Raw genomic sequence first — 11,630 nt, 5'->3', positions numbered from 1 at the left:
CCATTATATACAGATCTCAGTTGGCAGAACCAGCTTAACTCATCCATCTTCAAAGCAATTGACAGAGCTAAATCTGAGGTCAAAGGCACAGCACGTGGAATTCTGACTGCTATCCAAACCATCCACATGTCAGCACTGGCAGCAGATGCCTTCATTGCAGTATGCAACCTCTCAAATATGTTTTTCTCAAACTTTCAGGACGCGCTGCAAAAATTTAAAAAAGAAAAAGGCTTCTCAGAGAAAGAGAAGCAAAATGAGCTATCTCCATCTCAAACTGAGATGCTGAAAACCTTCAAGCAGGATTTAGCTGACACCATCAGTGAATTATTAGCCAATGCTTTGGTAGATGTTTTCCACCAAAAGTTCTCCAGTCACATTATTTCATACATCCAAGGCAGAGAACGGCTTCATTGGCCAGTATGTGAAAATTGGCTTAAAAAGTGACCGAACTGAGGAAAAACTCAGAGCTGGACAAAACAACAGATATATTGCTTACATGCCTGGAGACATGAATAAGAAAATTTCAGGGGAGCCAGGTACACACTCACAGTTACATGCTGAGAAGATCAGGAACCCCACGACAGCAGGTACCATTCTCGATATCAGAGTCCTGTCAGAAACCACTGGCACTAAGGTAGTCATCCTAACACAGGACAGCCATGGCAAGCTTACCAAAATGCAGGAGCTGAACCCTGACTCTAAGTCTGCCAATCAAACTGTGACACTGATCTACAGACCAAAGAGTGCCCAGTACCCAGATGGCCATTATGATGTGCAGATCAATAATCAGATAGTTAGTGTGACCAGCGATAACAAGAGCTGCCTGTTTCACGCTTTTGCACGAGGCTTAAAACCCGAGGCTAGTAAAGAAGAGATTGCTTTGGAAGCAGACCGCCTCCGATCTGTGGAGGCTGATACCCTACTGAAATACCCAGGCCAATGGCAGCCTTTTATCCAGCGCAAAGAGTGGACAGAAGCAATCAGAGGAGGGGACTGGTACATGGCAGAGGGAGCTGCAAGACGTCAGTTGGAGAAGATGAAAGAAACCAAAAAGGTGCTGAAGAAAGAGGTTGGAAATGTAGGAAAGTACAAAAATTGGAAACAACATTCAATTAAAAATCCAGGTATTGGACAGTTCATCAATGCAGATCACCAGCCACCTGTGAAGAGTATATTGGAAGCCAGAAAACTAAACCAGAATAGCAAATTAGCTGAAGCAATGCTTGAAGTGGCCACAAAGTCATCTCCATTGGACACCAGTCTGATTGATAATGTAGAAAAATACCATGGTCTTGACCTTCCAACTGTTTATGTGCCAAAAGAAATGCATCGTGAATTTCCCAGTACAATATCAAAATCCTTCAGGACAAACTTAGCTACTGCTATAAAGGATGATGATGTTGTGACCACCTTCAAATGGACCATACTAGGTGCAATGCCTAGATCCTTGGTATATGATGGCAATGATAAAACTTTCAAAAACTTTAAGAATTCCCAAAAAAGTCAAGCCAGGCTTAGTGTTTTTCAAGAGAGTTTTCAGGAGCATTCTAAAAAGATGGTTGAGACATGGTACACCCTGCTTAAAGACACCGGTGTCATGAACAACAATGATGTCGATACACTCATAGAATGGATCAACAAAGAGGGCTACTTGGATCAAAACGATCCAGACAGGAACAAAGTCTCCAGTCTCCTGTAACACAAAGGTAACATGACATTTAAAACAAAACAGCAGTAATAGTATGACAATACCTCATTAAGATGTGGGTGGTAAAAGAGTTAGCGTGACATGTTCATTGAGCAGTTTTGCAACCATGTTTTAGCCATGCCTGTGGGAGGAGCCCCAAAATGTTTAGGTATCAGTAGGCTATGCATCAACAGAGAAAAATATAGGCTGAGCTGAGTAAATTCAATGCATAACCCTCCACAACATGGCTTCCCTGGAACAGCAACATGTGATTAGCGCCCTGTTTGCAGTGCACAAAATCATAAAAGCTAGTTGTCATGTGAATTGGAGTAGGGAGCAGCCATTTCCTCCTCAGTCTGTAGGAGAAGGTTGCAGTGGGTGGGATTAATAATGTAACTCAGTTCAAGTTGGAGAAAGAACAAAATTTATATTATATTATATTTGCAATTTAGTTGTTGTATTAATGCTTTGACAATGCTATATCTGAATATGGTTGTAAAGCACGTTAACTGTATTGAATAAAATGTACACATCTAAATAAGAGATGATTTTCACATAATGGTCTGCAGTGTGATTAGCAGTTGATTAAAGTGATTAATGATCAAAACTATTTTCTGTTTACAGTGGAATATTCACAACTGACCAAAAGATGAAGTGCAAACTACAGTTGGTTATCTTCCGGTTGTTCACCTGGACACCTGGACGGATATTTTATAATGAGGATTGCTTCCTTTGATTAATCCATAACTATTAAATTTTACAATCCAGAGGCCTCATTGCAGAAAATGAACATTAACTGCTTATACATTCTCATCTCTGAAAAATAGGGAATTGTCTGTCTCCTTGGAAACTGATAGACATGTAAATTTACAAAATACAAATGTGATTATGGATTTTATTTTATTAATATTTTTGCTTAAACATAATGCTGACAAAATCAAACCATTTATCTTTGGCAATTGCATATTTTTTGAGATTTCACGTAAGTCATATTTGTCACGTCCTGTGTTTGTTTTCCTCACCATGTGCTCATTTAGCACATGGCTCTGTTCATTCTTTCTGTCTGCGCCCTAGTCCCGCCTTAGCTCCGCCCTCTCGTCAGAGTCTACTTTGTAGTCCTGCCCTCTCGTTATTGTCCCCAGGTGTTCCTTGTCAGTGCTCTGTGTATATATAGTCCCTTGGTTTCAGTGTTTCTTTGTCGGTTCTTGTGTTTGTAGATGTGTTTCTTTGTCTGTTGTCTTACACATTACCACCAGTTCACAGTTGTTATGTTCCACTGAGTTCTAGTTTTTCTTGCCTCCCTGCTCCTGTTTGTTGTGTTTGGCTTGGTTTTGTTTAAATAAATATTCTTTGTGTGTACATCCGCCTCCTCATCCTCCCTCAATTGTGACAATATCTTATCATAACCCAGTGATTACAGCAAGGCTTCATGATTCAGGCCATTATCCTCTGGATCTTAAATCATATGGACACCCAATTTTGAGGGGATACACAGGAGAGGCATACTCTATGGCCCCCTTGACTTATTTTTGCCTTGATCACATCTCTAACTTGATGGGACAAAACTTTCTGCATTTTGATGAAGATTGTTTTATTCAGGATCAGCAATGAGAGACTCAGACTAAATTTTAAATCTGTGGTGAAAGTTTTCCTCTATTAGCTTTCACTTTAGCTTAAACACGGTTAGCTTTACTGCACTTTTCTCCTGTAATGACATAATTAGATATTTTTGTAAAATGTTCTCCTTTTAAAACTATTGTTTTGATCATGCATTGATGTCTTTAATTATTATTTACCATTTGTTTGTAATTTTCTCCTCTGTAAATCAGTTTGAATGACCAAGATGTATGAAACATTCTTTTCTTTTTCCTTGCTTTGCCTTAATAAAGATCACAGAAATGTGGAAGTCTAACTGTGCATTTTATGAATCAATGACCTTCATTTATTCCCCCAGATAGGTCTATTTAGACTTCTGTTGGTAGAAAATTTGTATATTTGAATATTTTGTAGTGTGACCGCCAACTTCAGACCACAAGACGTCAGAAAGTTAACTGTCCAGAGACCTCAAAATACAAAAAGTATCTCAATCTTGATCCTGTAAACTGACAGAATAAGGTCAAAATTGTTTCTCCTTATTGATACACACAGTACTGTGCACGTTTTAGGCTCATGCAAAAAAAATTTGGAAAGTAAAGGTGACTGAAAATAATGGAATTAATTACTTTATTACTTGAAAGAAAAAGACATCAGTGTGCAGTAACATTAATAAACGCAAGAATGTCAGCATCATATGTGACGAGCATTTGCTTCTTTTTTTTATTAAATATTAGTAAAATATAAAAAGTTGGATCGTCACATTTCTTTTTTCATGCAAAAACTCAGGAGCATTCATTATGTTTTTTTTTTTAACTTAACCTTTTTTAATAAAAGGTTTTCTTTACAGACATACAGTTATTATTTTTTTGTAACATTATTATTATTGTTATTATTATTATTATTATTATTATTGGTAAATCTAAAATATTTTTGTACTTACTCAATAATGCAGAATCCATAAAATAAATATCTATGATAGAATTTGTACTAAAAAAATAGGGTGCCTAAATCTTTTGCACAGTTCTGTATATATATAAATATATATAATTCTGATGAACCACATGAATCTATTTGCTCAGTGTGTTATAGGGACTCAGCTGCTGATAAATAATATTTGTCTCTATGAACAAATTCTCTTTTTCATTTATTCACCATGTCACTTATTTGCGAAAATATTAATCTGTTTTATTAACACTTTTGTTATTGTGTAGGAACGTTAGAATTAAAGACGTTACAGCTAAAAAAAACTACAACATCCAGTTTTCTTTAGCCCCACTTCCGGTTTGTGACGGATACACAGAGAAAATGGCGGCGTCCAAAAAGCAACATGCGAGCGGCGTTTGTGTGACTCCAGGAGGATTTACAGGTAATTTAACTTTAAAATACAGAACATGAGGAATTTAATACGACCCCCTATACACTCATAAGCTCACCCACGACTCAGGGATTGAGAAAGAAATGTTAGTGAAGCTGCGTATGCAGAAAATATAACGTTAACACCTCCAACGCTACTGAGGAAAACGTGATATAACTGCAGTATTTACATTGAACTTAAAAGAGCAGGGCTATATACGTCGCAGGTTCAGTGCTAATGATGTATATAATTCTAGAGGAACGTGACAATACACTCAGTCGTCGTTCCAGTGTTGGATCCCTGACTTTTCTCTAGGTATCAGGAAGATATACAATCAGTTGCAGCCACCAGTCGGTCAGGTTTTCCCCCTTTGAGTCACTGTAGTTGCCATTCGGCCATGGGAACAGCCAGACTAACCACCAGTCTTCCAGGGCAACAGTCATTTTAGCCACTACTCAGCTGACATTAGGTCAGTGCCGCCATCAGTCATCCAGGGCATCAGCCAGTCTCGCTGTCTCATTTGGTCCCAGCAGCAGCCACTGTGCTAGGGCATTAGCCAGTTTAGTCACTAGTCGTCCTGGACTGTTACTAATTGGCCTTGGTAGCAGCCAGTCTAGCTGTCAAGTCAGCAACTGTCAACAATTAAACAAATACAAGGAAAATTGTGCTATGGATTCAGAATTTACAGAATATTTAATATCAGAACCTACATAACGGTTCAACTTAGCAGTATGACTGTCTGAGAGATATCGCAGGTCTACCAATTTCTCCAGATAATGGCAATGACCACATTTTCTATGACATTTTAATGATATTTTTGTCAATATATTACCTAGTACCCAGCTGATTCCCAGGCCAAAAGAACTAGGACACGAAGGTTAATAAGTAAATGTAATAAACAAGTAATAAAACAGATGGTAATGAATATGTTAGGGCTTTCAAAGATGCACACATTAATACACAGAACAGGCTAACACACTTTTATTTCACACACTAGTCTTATTCCCGGTTCCATTCAGTTTCACTTTCTTGACCAGGACAGTGATCTGAATGGACAGAGGAGTGTGTGTGATGTATTTATGTGAAACTTAATTTTTCTTTGCGAGGTAAGGGGTTAAAAAAGCCAAAAGTCAAAATGACCTGCGTTTTAAAACATTTTTGATCATTTGTACTGTTGGCAGTAGTCATTTATTACATCACATGTAGAACAAGCAACCCCTAGTGATCGTGATAATTTTCTTCTTTATCAAAGATTAAATGTTAAAAATGTCTAAATACTTTTTGGGCCACTGTTTTTGTATGTTTTGTGAGTTAATTGTGTGCTTGTTTTTGTTTAAATATTTTTTTCCCCTCTGTGTTTCAGTCTTGTCCCTGAAGTTTCAGTCTAACAGTTCTGCAAAGCACCAGATGTGTATCAAGGAGCACAGGGTGCGCTCTGAAAAAAATGTCAACAGGCCACTGGACAGAACGCTTTTTGTCCTCAACATCCCCCCCTACTGCTCACAGGTAAATAAATCAAAACGAATTAATTAATCTTTAATTACAATCTCAAATTTCACTATAGGTTTAATTTCTCATTAATTATATTTGTGGCTTGAAGGGCTTAATGATTAAGGAGTTAAATAATAATAGGTTTCTTAGTATGTGATTAATCATGTGTTTGTATGTGTGTGTGTGTTTAGAGTGTGGTAAAGGAGATGTTTTCTCAATTTGGGCCTGTTCAGTCTGTGGAGCTGTGTGAAAAACCTGGATCAGAACCTGAAAATACCGGCCTTTCCAAGTACTTCACACCTGTACCGAAAAAGGTAATTCTGAAAACACAAATCTGGCAGCGGTGCTTTATACAAAGAAGGATTATTCAGTTAAGCTGGGTATTTTAAGCCCACATTAACTTCTTTTAATACAAGAACAGCTAAGACTGTGTCCACTCAGTTAGACTCGCCTACCTTGTTGGTTCACCTTACAGATGAAAAGTCAGGGACAGTAGCTCATCTGTTGCTGCACAGTTGTTCATTAGTGGTCACTTGATGCTGTTGGTTGAATATATTGAATCAGGTCTCAAGTCTTTGAGGGCCAAGTCCTGGTCAAGTTACAAGTCTCTAATCATGAATCCAAATCAGGTTTCAAGATTCATATTGCTGAAAAGCATGAATGCCGTCTGGTCTGACCCACATCGCTGCATTGTTTTTGCTTATTCGTTTAATTTCTGTATGGTACTGTAATTTTACAGCACAGACTGCAGTTTGCAATGTGTAGAAAACCACAAAGAATTTACAGTTTACAACTGTATTTTGCAATATTTTTCTCTACACTACAGTATTTTAGAAACTGGCTGCATTGATTAATAGAGGAAGCTACTGCAATTGGCGCAGCATTTTTACCATATCTGGTGGAAATGGGAAAAAAAGTTGTGGTTGAATCGTGTTCTTGGTCTGCCCCGGGGCCTCCTCCCCGTTGGACATGCCCGGAACACCTCACCAGGAAGGCGTCCAGGAGGCATCCGAACCAGACACCTGAACCACCTCAACTGCCTCCTTTCGACGTGGAGGAGCAGCGGCTCCACTCCGAGTCTCTCCCGGATGTCCGAGCTCCTAACCCTGTCTCTAAGGGAGAGTCCAGATGCCCTGCGGAGAAAACTCATTTCAGCCGCTTGTACCCGCGATCTCGTTCTTTCAGTCACTACCCAAAGCTCGTGACCATAGGTGAAGGTTGGGACGTAGATTGAACGGTAAATCGAGAGCTTTGCTTTTCTGCTCAGCTCTTTCTTCACCACAACGGACCGGTACAGAGCCCGCATTACTGCTGACGCTGCACCGATCCGCCTGTCAATCTCCCCCTCCATTTTCCCTCACTCGTGAACAAGACCCCGAGGTATTTAAACTCCTTCACTTGAGGCAGGGTCTCACTTCCAACCTGGAGAGAGCACTCCACCTTTTTCCATTTTGTCTGATCAGTGTCTTATATTTTGTGTGCAGTGTTTTAAGGTGGGCTACATCGTGTTTAAAAATGCCTCCAGTGTAGCAGCAGCAAAAGCTCATCCGTTTGATTCTCCACTTATTGTCTCCACTGAAGAGAAACCTGTTTTAACTGGCCTGAAGAGTAAGTGACACCTAAACACACACCAATGATTTACATATCATGATCAGCTCCATTAAACGCTCAGCACTGCCCTTTCGATAGCTGGGCTAAGCTTAAGAGAGGTCCACACTGTCCAATTTTAGCTTTGATTTACAGATAACACGTGTAAGATCTTTTAAAGTGAAAATAGCCTGTGAACATTGGTTGAAACTGCAGCTTGCTTTTTCATCTGAATGAATCATCTCTCTTCTGGCAGTAGCCACGTGCAGTCAGTGTGGAACCAGAAGAGACAGGTGTAGCTGTAGGGCTCCTGAAAGAGCATGTTTTCAAATTATTTTGAGGTTTTTCAATGTGTTATTCTCCATGCATTAATTAATTCAGAAATAAATATAGAACATGAACATGCTCTTCTGCTGTTTAATGACCTGAAGTAGTGGATGTCCTCGTGTACTTTTTCACAGATCTTTCTCCAGGTGAAATATCATGTGTGCGTCATTTGCAACCGCTTGTGTAATATACACTGACTGTGCTGACAAACCGCAGGTTGCAGATGATAAGAAATGTGTAGTTCAGGCTGTATAGTGATTTGAATATTGTCCACATGTCTTTACATATTTCAAGCACGGTTTAGATTTTAACCTAATATAATAAGTCTGTTTTAACTATTCCCTGTGTGTTCAGAGTGGATTTATGAGTACAGGCAGTCTTTGGTGAAGCCTGAGGCTCTACAAGATGCAGTTGATGAATTCATGAACAAGTATGACAAGACAAAAGAGGAGGTGGGTTAAAGCTGGAATCTCTCGGGTTCATTTTAAAGCTTTTAAGCACCAAGCACAATTTGTGATTAATGTAGATGTCAGTTAATTAACACGTGACCTTAAAATGAACCCTATCTGTGGCTCTTAGGAAGCAACGCGTCTGCAGATGGAGGCAGAGCAGATGCAAGAGGATGAGGAGGGTTGGGTTAAAGTGACAAAGGGTGGCAAAGGGGTTAAGGCCCGTCCACACAGTGAGGCAGCCAACATGAGGACACTTAAGAAGGAAGACAAGAAGAAGAACAGGAAGGAACTGCTGAACTTTTACACGTGGCAACGGCGAGACACTCAGAAAGAACGTGAGTTTCACACACAGATAGAAAACAGTCAAATTTTCAAACAAAAATAAATGTCAAATAACTGCGAATAAAGTAGCTATGTAAATTTTAAATGTATATTTTTTCTATTCTGCATTCACAACATATAATTTATCCTTTATTATTTTGTGTAAAATTATAGAATATTTAATCAAATAGCATTTAAGTTGTGTTATTAATGTGTTGCCTTTGTTGTGGAAACACACACACATATATATATATATTGGACTTCTATGTAGCTAATTTAGGGACAAAGTTTTGTTGATTTGAAAAACAAAAATAATCTGACACTGAATGTTCAAATTGGGCGGTATGGTGGCGCAGCAGGTAGGTATCACAGTCACACAGGGGCCTGGAGGTTGTGGGTTTGATTGACGCTCCGGGTGACTGTCTGTGAGGAGTGTGGTGTGTTCTCCCTGTGTCTGCGTGGGTTTCCTCCGGGTGACTGTCTGTGAGGAGTGTGGTGTGTTTTCCCTGTGTCTGCGTGGGTTTCTACCGGGTGACTGTCTGTAAGGAGTGTGGTGTGTTCTCTCTGTGTCTGCGTGGGTTTCCTCCAGGTGACTGTGAGGAGTGTGGTGTGTTCTCTCTGTGTCTGCGTGGGTTTCCTCCGGGTGACTGTCTGTGAGGAGTGTGGTGTGTTCTCCCTGTGTCTGCGTGGGTTTCCTCCGGGTGACTGTCTGTGAGGAGTGTGGTGTGTTTTCCCTGTGTCTGCGTGGGTTTCCTCCGGGTGACTGTCTGTGAGGAGTGTGGTGTGTTCTCCCTGTGTCTGCGTGGGTTTCCTCCGGGTGACTGTCTGTGAGGAGTGTGGTGTGTTTTCCCTGTGTCTGCATGGGTTTCTACCGGGTGACTGTCTGTGAGGAGTGTGGTGTGTTCTCTCTGTGTCTGCGTGGGTTTCCTCCGGGTGACTGTCTGTGAGGAGTGTGGTGTGTTCTCCCTGTGTCTGCGTGGGTTTCCTCCGGGTGACTGTCTGTGAGGAGTGTGGTGTGTTCTCTCTGTGTCTGCATGGGTTTCCTCCAGGTGACTGTGAGGAGTGTGGTGTGTTCTCTCTGTGTCTGCGTGGGTTTCCTCCGGGTGACTGTCTGTGAGGAGTGTGGTGTGTTCTCCCTGTGTCTGCGTGGGTTTCCTCCGGGTGACTGACTGTGAGGAGTGTGGTGTGTTCTCCATGTGTCTGTGTGGGTTTCCTCCCACAGTCCAAAAACACACGTTGATAGGTGGATTGGCGACTCAAAAGTGTCTGTAGGTGTAACCCCTGTGAAGGACTGGCGCCCCCTCCAGGGTGTATTCCTGCCTTGCGCCCAATGATGTGGCTCTGGACCCACAGCGACCCTGAACTGGATAAAGGTTACAGATAATGGATGGATGGATGGATGAATGGATGAATGAATGAATGAATGTTCAAGTTTGAGATAAGATTGAAAATTCAGTTTCAGATTTTTTTTTCCCATCCCCTCAAATAAAACATTTGTTCCTAAATTAGCTCCATAGATGTGTACCACTGGGTGGAAACACTGTTCTCTCTGGTTTGTTTAGGGAAATTTAAGGGAAATTAACGCCTGTTTTTAAGGTGAATTATGATAGTGAAGAAGCGATCCTCACTTGCTGTTCTTCAAAGTTCACCTACTTTTTTTTCCACAGACATTGCTCAGCTGAGGAAGAAGTTTGAGGAGGACAAACAACGCATTGCTCTACTCCGAGCTCAAAGGAAATTCCGACCCTATTAAACTCTACTACACACCAATATCCCAAACATTGCCTGCAATGAACTGTACAGAATATTGAATTTCCATGCTGCCTTACTCAATTCAACTTATCAACTCACTCATCACCTTGGTTGTTATGTTGGTAATACATGGGTTTAATGTGGCGGGACTAGAATAATGCAAGTAATAGAACGGTGAAGTGTTTTAAATGTGTTTGTTCAAAACAAATCGACTGAACACAAATGTCCAAATAATTAACAAGAGGTTTTTAGTGTCTTAAGTTTCCTTCTCTTACACTTGTCTTCAGTTCCTTCCCTTTATACAAAAGGTATCGGCTAAGGTAGCTAAAAATAAAGTGAAGATAAAAGTCCATCAGTTTATACATGAACATACTGTTTATGGATAAATATACTGCCTTCAGTATTTTTTTTCTTTTACATCCTCGTAGTGTGTAAGCCTTCAGTATCTGTAAGCTATGTTAGCCTAATTACTTCAGCTTTAAAATAGAGACGCAAATTTGCCTTGTACAGCCTTAAGGGTCTGAGGCTGGATTATGGACTTAAATATAGAGGACAACAAGTCCTGTGTATTCTAGGTCATAGCACACACACGTTTGACAGAAGTGTACCTTATGTTTGTGTGTGTTTTGATGGGATTATTCCAGTAAAAATGTTTTTAAAGCTAACTCATAACTTATGTTTTAAATGAATAAAACAAATGTACTCAGGCTTTCATATTTTATTGAACTTTGACTTACAGTTTCTTTATCTGATTTGAGTATAACACTTGGCTGTTACTGTTAGTTTTCTGGAATTCAGTAGTCATCAATGTAAGTAAATTATTTGTTTGTAACTTGGAGGAGGGAGAAGGGCCCTGTTTTTTAAGGACTGAAAATAAAGATTTTTTTTTTTACATTAACACGGCTGTGTGGGTTGTTTATGCGCTAGAAGAAACAGTCACAAATGGGCAAATACAAACAACCAGGGCTTCTTATATCATAAACATAAGGAAATAATAATTTAACTAGTGTGACCAGACGTCCTCTTTCACCCGGACATATCCTCTTTTTTAGATTAAAAAAAT

The 11,630-nt window shown here is 39.9% G+C and overlaps 2 protein-coding genes across 2 annotated transcripts; both read left to right on the top strand.

The window, feature by feature from the left end:
* The first annotated feature begins 278 nt into the window (after positions 1–278).
* Positions 279–3,445, top strand: LOC136700458 (uncharacterized). Its single transcript, XM_066675828.1, has 2 exons — positions 279–1,706; positions 2,312–3,445. The coding sequence occupies exon 1, from the start codon at positions 347–349 to the stop codon at positions 1,697–1,699; it is 1,353 nt and encodes a 450-aa protein (XP_066531925.1). The 5' UTR covers positions 279–346; the 3' UTR covers positions 1,700–1,706; positions 2,312–3,445.
* A 1,103-nt stretch (positions 3,446–4,548) lies between these two features.
* rrp7a (ribosomal RNA processing 7 homolog A) lies at positions 4,549–11,429 on the top strand. The gene is made up of 7 exons (XM_066675231.1): positions 4,549–4,649; positions 6,001–6,143; positions 6,320–6,442; positions 7,613–7,736; positions 8,397–8,494; positions 8,622–8,829; positions 10,483–11,429. The coding sequence occupies exons 1-7, from the start codon at positions 4,589–4,591 to the stop codon at positions 10,566–10,568; spliced, it is 843 nt and encodes a 280-aa protein (XP_066531328.1). The 5' UTR covers positions 4,549–4,588; the 3' UTR covers positions 10,569–11,429.
* Positions 11,430–11,630: the final 201 nt, after the last annotated feature.

The sequence above is a fragment of the Hoplias malabaricus genome, chromosome 6, assembly GCF_029633855.1.
Source record: "Hoplias malabaricus isolate fHopMal1 chromosome 6, fHopMal1.hap1, whole genome shotgun sequence".
Lineage (NCBI taxonomy): Eukaryota > Metazoa > Chordata > Actinopteri > Characiformes > Erythrinidae > Hoplias > Hoplias malabaricus.
This window is presented reverse-complemented; position numbering and strand designations above follow the sequence as displayed.